Source organism: Morus notabilis, unplaced genomic scaffold, assembly GCF_000414095.1.
Source record: "Morus notabilis unplaced genomic scaffold, ASM41409v2 Scaffold148, whole genome shotgun sequence".
In the NCBI taxonomy this organism is placed as follows: Eukaryota; Viridiplantae; Streptophyta; class Magnoliopsida; order Rosales; family Moraceae; genus Morus; species Morus notabilis.
This window is the reverse complement of record NW_010362321.1, coordinates 384385-402860: the sequence shown is the minus strand read 5'-3', so window position 1 is coordinate 402860 and position 18476 is coordinate 384385. Positions and strand designations below refer to the sequence as shown.

General features: G+C 33.2%; 3 protein-coding genes across 3 annotated transcripts in view; 1 reads left to right on the top strand and 2 right to left on the bottom strand.

Moving 5' to 3' along the window:
* Window positions 1-2806: 2806 nt before the first annotated feature.
* LOC21397198 (rust resistance kinase Lr10) lies at window positions 2807-5836 on the bottom strand. Its single transcript, XM_024167908.1, has 3 exons — window positions 5010-5836; window positions 4132-4170; window positions 2807-4047 (listed from the first exon to the last, which is right to left on the bottom strand). Exons 1-3 carry the CDS (start codon window positions 5698-5700, stop codon window positions 2930-2932), a joined length of 1848 nt encoding a protein of 615 aa, XP_024023676.1. The 5' UTR covers window positions 5701-5836; the 3' UTR covers window positions 2807-2929.
* A 573-nt stretch (window positions 5837-6409) lies between these two features.
* On the top strand, window positions 6410-9156 carry LOC21397197 (G-type lectin S-receptor-like serine/threonine-protein kinase SD2-2). The gene is made up of 3 exons (XM_024167909.1): window positions 6410-7474; window positions 7635-7682; window positions 7844-9156. Exons 1-3 carry the CDS (start codon window positions 6460-6462, stop codon window positions 9031-9033), a joined length of 2253 nt encoding a protein of 750 aa, XP_024023677.1. The 5' UTR covers window positions 6410-6459; the 3' UTR covers window positions 9034-9156.
* Window positions 9157-16621: 7465 nt separating this feature from the next.
* LOC21397196 (rust resistance kinase Lr10) overlaps window positions 16622-18476 on the bottom strand; it is a 10494-nt gene continuing 8639 nt past the window's right edge. Inside the window, exons 3-4 of the mRNA XM_024167927.1 lie at window positions 17820-17855; window positions 16622-17703 (exon numbers count right to left, since the gene is read on the bottom strand). Of these exons, the coding sequence (XP_024023695.1) occupies window positions 16622-17703; window positions 17820-17855 (1118 nt within the window). The remainder of the gene's footprint in view (window positions 17704-17819; window positions 17856-18476) is intronic.

Below are 18476 nucleotides of genomic sequence, written 5' to 3'. Positions count from 1 at the left end.
TACTCTTTACTAGTTATAAGTGAAGATTTTTACTCTCAACCATTTATCTGTAAGTAGATCATCCACTGTATCACTTGAACAGTAATATGTTTTAAAAGAAATCTTTTAGTTTATATATGTTATTATTGACTTGATTTGATGAGATTTTGAAAGTGTTTTCCGAATATGATATGAATTCTTGTACTTGTTATGAACTCATAGTTAAATAAGATGGCTGAATCCTTGTCGAATAAGAGTTTTCAAAACATGCGCTACTTGTAAGGGGTTCTAATGACACAAGACTAATGTTATACAAAAGGGTCCTAAAATGTTAAAAAAGTATTTTGAATATGACAATTATATATGGTTCATATAGTTCTTATGAAGTAGGTAAGCTTGATAATTGAGGTTCCAGTTGACTGAGTTAGAATGGTCTAAGATCTCATGATGAGTTTAGAGATTCTAAGAATGAATATTATTCTGTTTGAGGGTTGTACTTGATATAGAAATTGTGTCTCTATTAAACAGTATTATTTTTATTTCAATTAACGTTTGTCTCGAGTTAATGAGATTTTTAGCTGTTAGTTTAAGAAAGGCGTTACAATGCTGCATAATTTAAAAAAGACTGAAATGTCTTTTTTTTTAACTCACTTTTCTATATTTTAATGTCTGAGTCCATTGGATGAGGCGACATAATGTGGTCAAAAATTGAACACGTACTTCCGTTCACTTCGCTGATTCGAGTTTGTAATTCGAGTTGAGATGTGATTTTGTGTGAGAGCTTTTTACTGTAGTAAAAAAGTTAGATGTGATTGTTTCTGAGAGCTTTTTACTGTAATAAAACTCGAATTCTAAACTCGAATTGGCGAAATGAACAGGGCCGTAATCTGACTCCTTTTTCTTTCATATCAGCTCGAAGTTCCTTCCCAATATCAATTTTTGCGGTACCCACAGCCTAGAGTTGCGTGAAGATGTCTCTCGAAAGATACTTTGTGGACTTATAGCGAAGAGTTAAAACTTTAGACACATGATCTAATCTCGTAAGATTCATAGATATTAATTTTTCATCGATGAATTCAGGACTACTCATAGTGAAGACGTGGAAAAGTGAATCCGACAACAAAAGCAAAAAGTATGGAAAGAGAAATTAAGAGATCGATGCTTCCGTGAAAGATAAAAGAGATGAACAAAGACTTGGAAAGTGAATGTTATAGTTTTATAAAGATTTGAACATAATATCCATGAGTGCGCCACGTCACATCAATGAATTCCAATTCTTCATTATGGATTCGAGTTTTCAATTTGAGTTGAGATGTGACATTTTCTGAGAGTTTTTTACTGTAGTAAAAAAAATTAGATGTGACATTTTTTGAGAGTTTTTTACTGTAGAAATCTAAAACTGAAAACTCGAATCGGTGAAATAAACGAGACCTACAAATCTACAAAAAGACTTGTTAATTTTTATTTTAAATTTAAAAAACAAGTCTACAAAATAAACTTTCTGGCCATCTTGAGGCAAAGACTAAAAGTGAAGATCACATGGAAACGTTCCTTAAAAAACAACAAAAAAAAAAAAAAAAAAAAAATTAGGACCTCCTATCGATAGTGCCCGTTAGAATGGGTCCTTGTGAGAACAATGGTGAAGATTGTCGGATTTTACAACTTTCAGCTATATTGATAGCATGACCAATAAATAAATAAAGGAAAATATAAAACGGTACTGAATAAAATTAGTCTGCATAAATACAATTTGGCCGTGGAGCCATTGCTTTAATAACACTTTTTTTTTAAAAAAAAAAAAAAAGAAGAAAAACAATGTTGAACAGGACCAGAAAAGACAATACTTAAATTTCCTAGCATGCGCATTATTAGTAAAAACAATCAAACATAATAAAAAAGGAAAAAAATGTAAAACGGCTTGAATCGAATTCTTCAGCAGGTAATTTGGTTGTAGAAGAGTTGCTAATTGTCTAACATTTTTTTTTTTTAATTAATGGGGAGAGTAAATCACCCTGGAGCAGAAATGCAAGTTATTGCTAAATACAGAGAAAACCAAACTAGTACCCCTTTGTTCATTAATCCCAAGCAAAGAGGGGAATAGTGATATATAACGTTTTGCACTACTAAAACAAATTACTTGTCTATATTGTCCTGCTTATTCAACGACAGCTTCTAAGTCTAGGGCGCTACGCCCTGCAGGCGTCTTAGTTTTTGTGTTTGATGGACCAGTAGAAGCGAACGGATTAGGCGGCATTGCTAGTTATTCTCCTCCTTCCAGCATTTGAACCACAACTTTCATGGTGGGACGGCATACCGGATGCCATTGGATACACCAAAGTCCGACAATTGCAAGTTTCTTTGCAATTTCGGCATCTTCCTCTTCCTCAACCTGAATCCGAAGATCGTCTCCTTCTTCCAGGAGATTATAGATCTATTCTTGGTAGTAAACGGCGTTCTCCTCCGTCAAATTAGTATTTGATGAGTGAGTATTTTATTCACAAATCAAGTAGTTTTGAGCTTGGGTGTTTATAAGTTTTCAAGTATTTTTGTTAGTTTTAATGTGTTTTTATTTTGTTTTTGTAGGTTGAACTTAAAATGGAATAAAAGAAGTGAAAATTTGACTTCAGAACATGCTTCAGTATTTGGGGCATAACTCTCTCATCCGAAGTCGAAATGAAGTGATCTTTGTGGCGTTGGAAAGATAAGAGATAGAGCTACAAATTTTGTGAAGACACCAAACTCTAATTCGTGAAGACGCCAAACACCAAAAAACATATTTTCTAGTTAAAAGCAGCTTTCAGAATGCAATGCCCAAAAGGCCAAAACAAAATGCAAATGTAATCTTCAAATTACTTGTCAATACAAAAATACTGCCTAGAGTAGTATTGGTGTGTGTGTGTATTTCTCTAATTTGGAATACAAAGTTATCTATTTCAAAAAATAAAAATCCTCATTCAGGAATAACTTCTAACTCTAGCGCCATGGCGGCTCGTGTAGGCTGCTCGGCATTGGTGCTGGACTGGCCAACAGAGGTAAAAGGGTTGGGTGGCATGGTTAATTCTCTCTCTCCCTCCAACATCTGAATGATAACTTTCATGGTAGGACGACCAACAGGGTGCCACTGGATGCACCAGAGACCTACAATTGCAAGTTTCTTTGCGATGTTAGCATTTCCCTCTTCCTCGATAAGAATTCGAAAATCATCTCCTTCTAGAAGATTATAAATCCATTCTGGGTAATAAATTCCATCCATGTTCCCCTGATCAGTTGCATTAATATTCCTCCTTCCTCCTACCATTTCGAGTAACAACATTCCGAAACTATAAACATCAGACTTGTAGGACACATTTCCGAAGTTCCTAGAGAATACTTCGGGTGCAATGTAACCCAAGGTTCCTCTAGCTGTAGCCATCGACACTGCACTTTGATCCTTAGAACACAACTTTGCTAGACCGAAATCCGAAATTTTTGGAACAAAGTTCTGATCAAGCAAAATATTGTGGGGTTTGATGTCAAAATGGAGGATTCTTTTGTCACATCCTTGGTGAAGATACTCAATTCCCTTAGCTATGCCTAGAGCTATATCTTGTAATGTCTTCCAACTAAGTGACGGATTTTTGCCACCAGCGGAGACCGACGACGATATATACTTCTCCAGAGAATCATTCGGTAAAAACTCGTAAATGAGAGCTCTTCTAAATCCATCAGCACAATAGCCAACCAAGCGAACTACATTGATATGGTAAATTTGAACCATCGTCGAAACCTCATTGATGAACTCCTCCCCATTTCCCGTGGAATCGTTGAGGATTTTCACCGCCACGACGATGTCATTTGAGAGCTTCCCTTTGAACACAGTTCCATAGGATCCTTGCCCCAAAATGTCCTTGAATTTATCTGTGATCTTCTTAATGTCAGCATACGTATATCTTGACGGTTTAAGCGCATTGTAATCTTCCAAAAACTTTTCAATCCTCCGACTATTTTCTCTATTCTTCTTGCGTAAATAATAGAGGTAAAAACTTGAGGAAACCACTAGTAAAAGGAGAATTGAGCCTGAGGTTGCAACTGCAAGCATATAACAACTGAATTAGCAAATAACTGCACATCTAGCACATCCAGTGTAACAATTGAAAGAGTAGAATAGCTTACTCATACTAGTCCTCAACGCTGGTGAAATTTTAGGCTTGGCTGTAAAACATAAGAACATTTTTTTTAATAAACTGTGTGAGAGAATAACATAAATCAGAGAAAGAAAGAAAATCCCATTGCATAGCCACTCTTTTTTGTTTTTTACCTAATAACATCCCAACTATTCCCTGAATAATTATAAAATATCTATCCAATTAGTGACGGAGCCACATTGAATTGAGTGGCCGCATGTACCCAACTAAAATTTTGGAATTTGAACTTTTACCCACCAAAAGTTTTCAAAAATTCTACGTACTAGATATGTCCCAATTTTGCAAGAAAAATTATAGCCGGGCTCCAACTATATAATTGAAATATGTAGTTGTGCCTACATTTTGTAAGAGAAATTATAATTGTGCCTCCACTCAATCTATTAAATAAAATACTCTCTAATTTTTCTCATAGTACCCCAACTGAAAAAAAAAGACATTGTAGTAAATAGCGGATTTTGAAAACTAAATTAAGTAAATAGTAGATTTTTGAATAGTTGAAGTAAATAACATTTTTACCCCATAAATTATGTGATAAAAAGATTTTTTACCACATAAATTTTTAATTTGCAGTTATTTACTTCAAATAGTTAGAATCTACTATTTACTTCAATTATTTACTGTTACTTCATTCTCTCCTAAAAAAGTATATGCCTCCACCACTGTGTCCAATTACAAGCAGCGTTTTTGGTATTAGAAGTTAGGTGAATTTCAAGGCTCATGCATATTCATTGCAGAACTTTTAAATAAATAAGTAAATGGATAATGATTCTTTGAAGAACTCCCTTTGATGTCAAGATTGCATATCATTGAGATTAATTAGACATCACAAGGACCAGATTTTTTTACCTTTTCTTGATGCGGAACATTCAGTTTCAGCGCTACCTTTCTTCAATCTACATCCTTTGCCTTTTGCTTCACAGTGTCTACAATCTGGGGTGGACCATGACAATGGAATATTGGAACCGTCATATCCCCGCCAAAGCAACTTGTATATCTGATATGGAACCGACTCGAACTCGATCATCTTGGTACAAAACATGACACCGTCTTGGTAGTCGTCGATCTCGGAGTTAGAAGGAATGAAAAGCGTGCTACATGTTCCGCTTCCTGAAGTGCATTTCAATTGCGTGTAGTTCTTAGAGTTCTTACCTCTGTTTCTGAGTTGGAAAGGAGAATTAATCAGCGATCGATTGTCGAATCCCGAAAGCAGAAGCCTCGGAAGGCAATTCGAGTTGCTATACACTTGGAGTTGCTGTGATTTGTAATCTATTTTGCTAACAAACAGCGCCGTAATCGGCATAATTGGTAGATTGATTGCGGTTTGGTTCCCAGCGCAAAACAGATCAAAACCGGGATAACTGCAGTCGTTGTTTTGCTGCAACCGGTCGTCTTTGAGTCGGAAAGGGAATCTGATTGGCGGCCCATTTTCTCCGCACCTTGCTTCACTGCAGGCTGTTCCTGGCTGATCATCCGCAACAATAGTATTAACCATCATGACAGCCAAAAGCAACAAGCAATGAAGAGAAGAAACCGCCATGAGTACTACTTGTAAGTAAAACACTCAAATCTCTCCCTACACTCCAGATTGCGTAGTGCCAATGTTTATCTTTGCTCTTCTTTCATGGGAAAAATATAGAGAGGAAAAAAAAAAGATTTCTATGCATTATTTACTGAAAAATTGATCTTTAGATATTCTTGGTCATGTGAATGCTAGTCTTTATCTGATATTAGCAGTTTCACTTTGGCATTTTTCATTTATTGCTTCTTCTTTGCAACTTACATTTTCCACATATCCCAATCAAGCTATCTAATGCGTGTGTATGTACATGTATGCACGTACTTATGTATGTCTGAGTGTGATTTTAATGGTTATTTTAATATTTATTTATCAGTAGATATTATTATTTTAACCGTGTAATAATAATCGATTAATTATAATAAACTAAATAATTAACTAAAAATATATAACAATTAATAAAATTAGATTATTATCATGTCACATTATTAAATTTATAAATTTAATGGGCAACCGTAATGTAATAAAATTAATTATTGAAAACTCCACTATATATGTGTAGAAAAAAGTTTTCCATTTAATTAATTACTCTGAAAAATTATTGGCCAGATGTTTTTGATAATGTGAATGCTTGTCTTTATCCTCTATACCTTAGCACATACAGTTTGACTTTTAGCATTTAGCATTTATTGCTTCTTCTTCGCAACTTACATTTTCCACATATGTGTGTAGATTTTTTGTGGTTGTGGGAAAGGTTATCTTTCTCTCTACCACTCATTAATGGATACCCCATCTAGCATAGCACTTCTTGTTCTTCAGCTCATGATCACAATCATACTCCATCAAGCCGTTCATAGATCATATGCTGTACTAGATCATGATCATCATCTTGATCAGAGTTGTTCTTCTTCTTGTGGAAATCTCCATAACATAACCTACCCTTTTCGCCTCGAAACCGATCCCCCCACCTGCGGAAGCCAATTCCACGGTTTTCATCTTTCTTGCAAGAAAAACCGTACCATATTTAACATAAGAAACGAAAAATATAATGTTAACGAAGAATATCATGTTCAGACAATCAACTACCACAACTACACAATTAGAGTTGTGTCCTCCAATGTTGAGAAGGGTAATTGCGCTTCGATCCCGTCTTCTTCTTTGTCCGCGAGAGATATTCCATGGATCTACTCCTATTCAATTAAAGTTGTGTCCTCCAATGTTCGGACTGATCACTACATTCCCATGGCACTAAAATTCTTGACATGTGAGAAGGATGATTGCTCCTCTATCCCTTTCTATACCTCCTCAAAATCTGTTTTTGGCATTTTTGTTTTGGACGTCAAAGCCAATCCGAAATTCGAAACAGAAATTAGGCTCGGACGAAATGAAGAACGACGCCAAATTTCGGAGACTATAACATTCTTGAGCTGTGGAAAACCAGTGCTTAACAATCCTTCTTATATAGACACATCTCCTTGCATAAACAGCTCTGCTTTCTCTGCAAAAAACAAAGGTAATAACTACTCCTATGTGCTATACGGTAATGGATTCAAGTTTTCGGATATGGAGGAGTCTTGCCAAGTATATCACAAAGCGGTCGTGCCGTCGAGGAAGGGAGACGCCCGGAAGAAGATCACTTCCTATGAGGACATCCACAATGAGCTTAGCTATGGATTCGAGCTTTCTTGGGTCCAGATTTTCCAAGAAGGCAGTCGTGATCGTTGCTATGTTGATGAAAAGCGCTCCAACAACGTTTACTGCCTTTCAAACGGATTTTGTTCATCACAATTCTGCAGTAAGGATTCTAAACTATAAGCAATGATCTTGATCAGTATTACAGATATCTTAATTTGTACATTTATTTATGTGTATATATGATACATTATTATATTACAATTTCCTCAAGAATGTCATGATATTTATTCTACTGATGGATATTATGTTGGATCATGCAGGCATTGTTCTACCACTTCTGCTATCGCATCTCAAGTTAATTACGTATTGTGAGGATTCAATATCCTCTTACCACTTCTTTCATTACAATATTTTTGTTTTTGTTATCACAATATTTGTTATTCTAGATCTTCACATTGAAAGGGAGTGTGGATTTACAAGTAGATTAAATATGTTTGAAAGATTAATAATGTTTTAGATGAATTTTCAGGGTTATTGGTACAAAGATTGCTTGCAGCTCCACTTTTAATTGCGCTTATTGTCTATATGTGGAAAAGGCGACACAAATCGGAATATGGTGGCATTGAAGCATTTCTCCAGAGTCCTAATAACCTCATGCCTATACGATATACATACTCTGAGGTCAGAAAGATGGCCCAAGGCTTCAAGACAAAGTTAGGCGAAGGTGGCTTTGGTTCTGTATATAAGGGAAAGCTTCGTAGCGGCCGGTTTGTAGCGATCAAGATCTTGGGTAAATCCAAATCTAGCGGACAAGATTTTATGAATGAAGTTGCTACCATTGGAAGGATTCACCATCACAACGTTGTGCGACTAATTGGCTTTTGTGTTGAGGGTTCAAAGCGTGCTCTTATATGTGATTTCATGCCTAATGGATCTTTAGAAAAGTACATCTTTTCAGGAGGAGAAATAAGCAACTCCATAAGTTTTGAGAAAACATTTGAGATCTCCCTTGGAATTGCTCGTGGCATTGAGTATCTTCATCGAGGATGTGACATGCAAATTCTACATTTCGACATTAAACCTCATAACATTCTTTTAGATGAGAATTTTATTCCCAAGGTTTCTGATTTTGGGCTTGCAAAATTATGTCCCTTGGATAATAGTATTGTGTCCATGACCGCGGCAAGAGGAACAATAGGATACATAGCTCCGGAGTTGTTTTACAAAAACATTGGAGGAGTTTCTTACAAAGCTGATGTCTATAGCTTCGGAAAGCTGTTGACGGAAATGGCAAATAAAAGGAGTAATGCAAATGCAAATGCAAACGCTGAAGATTCAAGTGAAGAAACCTACTTTCCGTTATGGATATATGACCAAATTAGTAAAGGGAAAGACGTGGAAATAGAAGATGCCACGGAGGAGGAATTGAAAACTGTAAAGAAGATGATCATAGTGGCATTGTGGTGTATACAATTGAAGCCGTGTGATCGCCCCTCGATGAACAAAGTCATAGACATGTTGGAAGCTGAATTTGAATCTTTACAAATGCCTCCAAGGCCCTATCTATATCCACAAGATGACCATAATAATGCAGGGGAAGCTTTGGAGACGTCAAATACAGAAAGCTCATCAACGAACCCAGAAGAGGACTCTCCAGAAATTAGTTTCATCTCAAATGCACACCAAGGACTTGTGAGTTTTCAAGCATGGGATAGATAGTTCTGATCATTCCACCTTAATAAGTTCAAATATCTGTAACTTTTGCTATGCTTTGTAGATTTTTATCTCTTAATCTACTTTTATAACACCTACTTTTGAATTTTTCTGGTGCATGCGTTCAATAAAGGGGAAAAAAGTGATTAATATTATTAGTCCTTATTCTATGAGTATTGTTACACTTGAGTCCCAGAACTTTTAAATCTAACATATTACTCTCTGGACTTCTGCTTTTTTGGCAATTTTTGTCCTTGACAAATAAAAGTAATGAAAGATTTCTGGAATTTAACATATATAGATAGTCACAATATCTTTAAATTGTATAATAACTGAAAGTTTTACGTAACTAGTCACATTAACTGCAAAATCTTGTAATTGATAATATATTGCATATAACTAATTTTGTAAAGCTTCAAGTTATCGCGCGATAGAAAATTGATTACCTCTGTTAAATTTTTTAAATCCATCGTTAATTTTAGTATCATGGACTGAAAGTATATAAAAAAAAAAAAAGTTGAGACTGATATGTCCAAATTAAAGTTCATGGCCTAATGTGTTACAATGCTAAAATGACACAAACAGTATTCCAATACCTATGGGATGATCCTGGCAATATTTTTTAGCAGCTTAAGGAATTTGTTAGCTATAGTACTACCATTTTCTGTTTTATTTTTCCTCTCTTAGTATTATTCTCTACTTATATACGCAAAAGTTATCCGATACAGGAGTGTAAAAAAAATTATAGGAAAAAAGTAACATTATTTAAAAACGACAAGAAACACAGTATTACAAATTCCTGAAATCGATAACAATAATACGACAGTAGAAAATGGAAAACAAAAAATAAAATAAAAAAAAGTTAAAATTACTATAAAGGGCTGACGACTGACGGTGGACATAATGCGGAGGAAAACTATAATGCAGATAAAGAATGCAGTGGTAAATTAGAGAAGTTTCCCAAAAGCACCTAAAATCCCCTAAGATCAATTATTGTAATATTTAATGCACTAGTTGTTATTTCTTATGATGTATTTTGCTTTCAATTTCTAATCTAATTCTAGATTTCATCTTGAAATAATTTAAACATGTATATGTAGCAACCGCGCGGCAATAATATCTATTGATAACCATGCACTCTCTTTCATGACTGAGCCAAAATTTTAAATGATTTAAAGTTATAGGTGATTGCATGAATAGCGCAATGGTAAATCCATACTTTAACTCTATTTTGTGTTATATAAAGTTTAATTTAATTCCCCCACCATCAAGTTCAAAAACGGGGAATCAACTCTATATTGTGAGCTGACTTGGATAGATAGCTGAAAAGTCATTGCTTGAAGTAGTAAAATAAATCAGGGAGTTGGATTTGAAAAAAAAAAAAAAAAAAAGCCTCAGGTAATTGGTGACTTGGAATAAATGATTCCTAATTATGTTCTGGTGTCTTTGGGGACCATAGGGCCTATGATCGAAAAAATATTTAGTAGACCGGTTTTTCCCGTCATTTTACTTATGTGGTACACTCGTCTAATAAATGAGAATTGCATTCATTATTGAGTCTAAACCGTAATAAATATTTTACTTAATTTTTTATTTAATCAATTAATTTTAAATAATTGATTATTTAGTGGACCGATTTTTCACGTCATTTTACTCATGTGGTGCACCCGTCTAATAAATGAGAATTGCATTGATTATTGAGTCAAAACCGTAATAAATATTTTACTTAATTTTTTTTATTTAATCAATTAATTTTAAATAATTGTTTATGTTTCTGTAGTACAACAATTTAATTTTCTTTGTGCAGTGCCTTTCTTGCTATTCCATCTTACAGAAGGAAAAGTATGCCTTCTATAGTTTTTTCTGCAGCACAGAAGGAAAGTATATATGTCATCTTCATGTAACTTTAAATAATTATTTTTATTTCTAAAATAATATTACTTAATTTTCTTTGTATTTTGTCCCTTGATAAAGTTGCCATTTCATTTTTTTTTAAAACTTAAAATGCTGAATGATGTTGCTTATACATTTTGAACGATTTAATTATTTCATTTACGTGCTGAACTCTTTTTTATGAAAAAAATTAATTTGGTTTTCTTTTTTAATACTATTAGTCTTTCACACGTCCTTTGCCAACTCTTGCTATATACATTCATGTACATTTTGAAGATCATTCGTGAACGATCTTTCCTTCTGTACGATGAAATAGCAAAAGACGCACTACACAAAGAAAATTGAATAGTTGCATTTTAGAAATAAAAGTAATTATTTAAAGTTAATTAACGATCTTTCCTTAGGTAGAATATTTATTATGGTTGACTCAATAATAATTGCAATTTCTATTAGGAAAGAAAAAATTAAGTATAAAAAACTAACATAAATAGAGTGTTTCATTAGATGAGTGTACCACATAAGTAAAATGACATGGAACACCCGGTTCACTGAATAATTTCTCCCTAGGACTTTCAAAGCTCCTGTCCAAATTTGGTGTTTTAATTGGTGTCTAATCAATCATATCATATCACGTCATGTAAAAAATTTGAATTATTTTTTAACTAACTTTTTTATACTTATCGTGAGCTGGCTTGGATGGATAGCTGAAAAGTCATGGTTGCTGGAATTAGTAAAATAAATCAGGTAGTTGGATTTGAGGGGAAAAAAAACCCACAAGTAATTGGTAACTTGGAATAAATGATTCCTAATTATGGCCTGCTGTCTTTGGGGACCATGAGACCTAGGACTCAGAGTTCGTGTCTAAATTTAGTGTCTCAATTGGTGTCTAACTAATCATATCATGTCACGTCATATAAAAAAATTAAATTGTTTTTTAACTAACTTTTTTATACTCATTATTGAATGATGAGGTGTCATTCGATTGGTAGGGCATCCAATTGGGACATAAAAAATTTGACAGAAATTCTAATTCTATGAGACTTTATATATGCCTCTTTTGTTCATAGATTTGAAGAAAGATTCAAAATATTTTCTGAAAGAAAATAATGCATCAAAAGGGTTTGCAAGACAAAGGGGCTACTATTGTCTAGTGACTCCAATCTTCGTTATATCAATTGACAATTAACAATAGCTCAGTAATAATGCATGTTTCTTCTAATTAAAAAAAAAAAAACCCAATAATGCATGTTTGTTTCTCAATCTATGTATCTGCACATGCTGTACAAGTAACATAGTGAACGTGTTTTTAATAGATTTGGATTATCGAACAAGACCAAAATGAAACATTAAACAAAATATATCTGTAAAATCAAAAAAAAAAAAAAAAAAAACGACTATCTTTAAAAAACAACAATAAATTGGAAAGGATGATAGTACTAGGAAAAAAAAAAAAAGAAACAATAAGAAGAAAACAACAATAAACGAAGAAGGAAAGGACATAAATAATAAATAAAAAACAGCCAAATTGAAAACGACAGTAAAATAGAAAAAATTGAAACTCAAAATCGCAGTATTTGATTATTTTTGGAAACGACAAGAGCAATATAAAACTATAGACTTTATTAAAATGAAAAACGACAACAAAATTAAAGAACAGAACTTCAAAACGAAAAGTATTGCAAATTGAAAAAAAAAAAGTAAGCGACAACAATAGTGGAAAACGGCTATAAATCAATAACTTTTATATTGAAAATTAATTGTGTGAGAGAACCAGAGGCTTAAAATTATAGCGGGCAATATACTAGAATGACTTTCCAACAAAGTGAAATTAGCAAAATGACATTCTTCTATTTTTTATGAAGAAAGACATTTACTCATTCTTTATAAAATGAGGTCATTTTGCAAATAAAAATTTTTGAAAAGTTATTTTACTAATAATACTTTTCAAAAGAGTTATTTTTCTAGCTCTTAACTCAATTTTGTATATACAACTAATCTAGAATAGGTTCGTGGGGCTGAACTCGTTCGGTCAGAGTAAGTTCGTCGGATAGAGGGCAAGCGCCTGCTTGGAGCACTACTATTGGGCTGAAGGTGAGTTGTGCTAGCAGGAAGCTTGTAAAAAGAGCCATCAATAGTTTTATGTTCTCACTCCTCACGTGTAGGCCCAACAAGGAGGTTTTTCTTATTATTATTATTTGAGAAAAAGAGAGAAATAAGTCAAGACTTGAGATGAATTAAAATTAATAGGTCAATAGTTTACATAAGTTAATAAATAGGCTAAATTACTGTTTTTGTCCATAACTTATCTGGTTATGAACCATAACTTGACAAGTTATTATCCATAACTCACGGTTTTTGTCCATAACTTGTCTGGCTATGAACCATAACTTGATAAGTTTGTCCATAACTTATCTAGTTATGAACCATAACTTGACAAGTTATGGCCTATTAATTTCTATAACTAAAAGTTGGCCTATATACTTTCTTAAGCTTTTCATATTGGCCTATTTTCTACTATTTCCGTTATTATTTTCCTATTTGCTGGGTTTTTTTTTGTTTGTTTTTGCTATTTTATAGTTTGGCCTAACACATAGACATTTTTAAATGGGGTTAAAGAGTGTATTTATAGGAGTTTGAACTCAAGACCTCCTACTCTGATACTATATTAACTACCAATCAATCTCAAAAGGTTAAGCTATTAAGAGGTAGGTCAATAAATATTTTTATATTTTAACAGTAATTGGTAATACTACTAAAATTTCAATTACCTTTGTAATGTAAGTTAAAGAATAATAAAAAAGAAAACTCATCCTTTAAGCTGGTGTTTTTAATACCAATTAATTTATTTCTTATTGTGTTTTTGGCCACATTAAATAATTGTGTCTAGTGTCTCTTTATTTTTACTATGTTTCTAATTATTTACTTTTTCTTATTTATTACTGCAAATTTTTTGTCTCACGAAACAGATCATAACTTGATGTTCTTTTGAGAATTTGCTAATTTAGAGTAGAGAATCAGATAATTCGTCTGTTAAGACATACACTTATAATAAACACGTATAGTGCCTCCATTTTCTTGTGGTTTGTTTATTAATTCTTATTTTGAATTCTTTTATGCTTTTGTTCTTAATTTGTTTATCGAATTTTCTTGTGCTGCGAATCTTCAAAATATTGTTCGAAGATTGTTTGTGAATTGGACAATTAGTGGTAACTCTCTTTAATTATGCAAGACTTGTGAAATTTTGTTTTTACGCTCGACATCATTTGGAGACTTATTTTTCTTCTTTACAGAACATTAGTGGAAGACTTTATTTCATCATTAAAGTACAGATAATCTTATTGTGTGAAACAACTGGTGGAAGACTTTGTGGAAGTGGAAGACCATGGGATATTATGATACAAATGAAGACTCGGTGAGAATTATATATATATATATATACATGTATATTTTTCTTTTTCTTTCCCTTTGAGAAAAAAGGGCTTAATTTCCGTCCCTTTTCTTTCACAAGATGAGCTTTGGTGAAAAGAATCTTGAATTCGAAGAGTACTTGAAAAAAGATCCACACGTTTTCTTCATATATAGATTTGAATACACATAATAGAAAATCAACCGTCATCAAATATATATAGCAAGCGACTTCGTGGAATTTACTAAAGAATTAAGGATGTTATATTGTTAAAAAGTAAACCCGATATAGTTGATCAATTCTCCATAATTTTGTATTCTACAAAAAAATAAAATAAAAATAAATAAAAATAAAATTGAGGAATGCCATGATGTTAGCATTGAGGTTTGGATTTCTTCTACTCTTATTGGAGTTTTGGATTTTTGCCAGTACAAAAATAAGTTACAGGTCAACAAGATATCCTTTACCGAAATTGTCCTAGAGATCATAGGACAACTTCACTGTTAATTTACTGGGTTATTTCAATTATTTCAACAAAGGTTAAAAATAAAAAATACCACTCAGATGGCAAAAAATATTATTTATAACTTCCAAAACAAATAAACAATTGTCATTCAATTACTAATAAAGAGAAAACAAAAGACCACAATGGCACCCGATTATTTATAATGGCAATAAACTTATACAAAATCATAATAAACTATGTACTTTCTTCACTAATTTTTCACTAGAAAGTAATCTAGTAGATTATTGCCGGTATTCTAGAAAATTCTTTCGACTATTGAAATAAATGTCATTTGGTTCGCTCCAATGGCAGTGACGTACCATGCTTTATACAAGGCTTACGTACTTTTCTTTCATTTAAAGAAGATGGAAGAAAACAACCATTCAACCTTTTATACCATCATTATTTCTCACAGATTTCTTTGGTATTACATCCTTCACTCCTCTGTCTCCATCACAACATCCTTCTATGCTTACATCACAACATCTATATATCTATCTATTTATTTATTTAGATATTTGTATTTATATCATCGAAGGGCTATAAATAGGGGATTAGTTCACAAACAGCTCTAACAATTATGCTCTCAAGCATATTCTGTGTACACTCCTGTCAATTATAGTGAAATTCTCCCAAAAACTCTATAGTGAATGTAAATTTTTCATTGAAGATGAAAAACTCTAAAATTCTTGTTGTTCTTTACTTTTCTAAGCTTTATTTTACATTCATACAGTAGAGGTCAACCGTTGTGATAGGAAAGTAATAAGTTCATATGTTTTGGCCATTATACGATTAGTTGGAACTTTTTAGAAACTTAACGATTTAACAAAAATTTTGGACATTTTGTGAATTAATTTTAATATTGCTAAGTGTTGGAACTATTTCTTTTTAATTTTTTATTTTTTTTTATCAATAGTCAGGATAGTTATTTAGATGGTGTAAGAATATTACGAAGTAAGCATTTTTATATTATATAAGCGAGTATAAATGGTTCTCTATATGAGGAGATATTATTAAATGTTATGGTAATATTAATTAGTAGGTGGTGGCATAGGAATGTTAAAAATGATTATTAATAGGCAAAGAGGTGTCATATAGCATCCACGTAGCCTATATGTGGCTGCAATTGGACATGTTAAATGTTCAAGCTTAAGGTCTTGCCGCTTCAGAGCTTACTTCTGGATATATATGCGTGAGATGGATTGTAAGCATTTCACAACAGGAAAATCGAGAGAAATGAAATAGAAAAAGGAACGTTTGAGACAACAGAGAAAAAGAAAAAAAGAGAGAAAAGAAGGAAAAGAAAAGGAAAGAGAGGAAAGGAAAGGAAACTAGAGAGAAACTATTTATTTTGTTAAGTAATTTCAGGTATGTAGATCTACCACTATATCACTTGAACATTTGTATTTTTTTTCTTAAATAAATTTTTTCAGTTTATATATGTTAATTTTGACTATATTTTAAAAGTGTTTCTGGGTATAATGTGAACTGTTATGTTTATTATAAATCAACTGAGATCGTGATAATGACTAAATTCTTGACAAATAAGAGTTTTCAAGACATGGGACACATGTAAGAAGTTCTAATAATATAAGCGAATATTATATAAGATGACCCTAAAGCTAAAGAAATGTATTTTGAAAGTGGAAATTAATTTACCGTTTATTTACTGAGCTACCGCTCATACAGTTTTTGTGATGCATGTAAATGCTGATATAGAAGTTCAAGTTGACTATTTTGAATAAAATTCCCTTTACTGAGGGTTGAATATATACGTTTACAAAAGTTTACTACAAAAATATTCTATTCGGTTGGTACGTATTTTCATTTGATGGACCTATAGAAGCAAATGGATTAGGCGGCAAGGTTAATTCTTCCCATCCTGCTTCCAACATTTGAACTACAACTTTCATAGTAGGGCGGCCGGCGGGATACCATTGGACGCACCAAAGTCCTACAACAGCAAGTTTCTTTGCGATTTTATTGTCTCCCTCTTCCTCAATTTCTATTCGGAGATCTTTTCCTTCTTCTAAAAGATTGTAAATCCATTCTGGGTAGTAAACTTCACTAGTGTTTTCATCTGTCATGTTTGTGATCTCCCTTCCTCCTACCGTTTCAAGCAACAACATTCCGAAACTGTAGACATCGGCTTTATAAGAAACGTTTCCAAAGTTCTTGGAGAAGACCTCGGGTGCAATATAACCAATAGTCCCCCTAGATTTGGTCATTGACACTATACTTTGATCCTTAGAACACAACTTAGCAAGACCAAAATCAGAAATTTTTGGCTTAAAGTTGTGGTCTAGCAGAATGTTAGTGGGCTTGATGTCGAAATGCAAAATCCGCTGCTCACAGCCTTGGTGGAGATACTCGATTCCCTTAGCTATGCCTAAAGCAATATCCTGCAATGTTTCCCAACTAAGTGAATGATTTACGCCCCCGGCCATTGACAATATATACTTCTCAAGTGAATTATTTGGTAAGAACTCATACATAAGGGCTCTTCTAAATCCTTCGGCGCAGTAGCCGACAAGGCGAACCACATTCACGTGGTGAATTTGACCCAATGCTCGTACTTCATTGATGAACTCATCTCCATTTCCCTTGGAATTGTTTAGGACCTTCACGGCGACGAAGATTTCATTGGAAATCTTGCCTTTAAACACTGTTCCGTAGGTTCCTTGCCCTAGCTTCTCCTTAAACTGATTAGTGATCTTCTTAATGTCGGCATAGGAATATCTCGACGGCTTCAAAGCTTTATAATCATCTAAAAACTTTTGAATTCTCAATCGATTTTTTCTTTCTTTTTTCTCCACAGCAAAAGAAATCACCATGACTGCTGGTATAAGAAGAAAAGAACCTAAGATTGTACCTGCGTATGTATAGAGAAATCAAAGTGAATTACAATTAGCTCATATGTCTCTCTAATTATGAGAGAGACAGAAAATACTCTCTTGAATCTACTGTGGTAGGCTACTTATTAATTACCCGCAGTCATTATTTCTTCCAACCCGAGGCCATGACCTGTAAAAGATGGTAAACACGTTTAGCCTGTAAAAGACAGAAAATACTCTCTTTCTTTTGTTGCATATTACGGAATTGCTCCGATCATTTGAATATGTCTGCATAATTTTGTTGAATGAATTGGGTGATAACCCTCAGAAGTGTGAACAAACTTTGTCTTTTCGTTTCGTTTTCTGGCCAGAAAATTTGGCTGAAGGGATGAAATTAAAGCATACTTCTCAAAAAGGTAAGATTTTCTTGTATGTGGAATGATGACTTGATAAAATCATTGGCTCGGTTGAAGAAGATCTTCTATGAGAGGGAAATAACATTGTTTTTTAATAAACTATGAGAGCGAATAAAAAATATCATTTACAACTAACACATCCACATTAAGTGTGACGACCCTCCTATGAGGCCGCCACTGTAACTTAAACTTTAACTTGTACTTACTGGGGTTTCTTAAAATTTGCGGAACATTTTTTTTTTTTTAATATAAGAAAGAATACTTTCATAATTTGTAACAATAATTTCAAATAAGTGAATCACTAAATTTCTTAAAGCTTTTCTTAATTTCAGTTAAGATAAAACGTTCTAAAAATATCTTTCAAACAGAGCAGCATTTGAACTCTTATTTCAAAT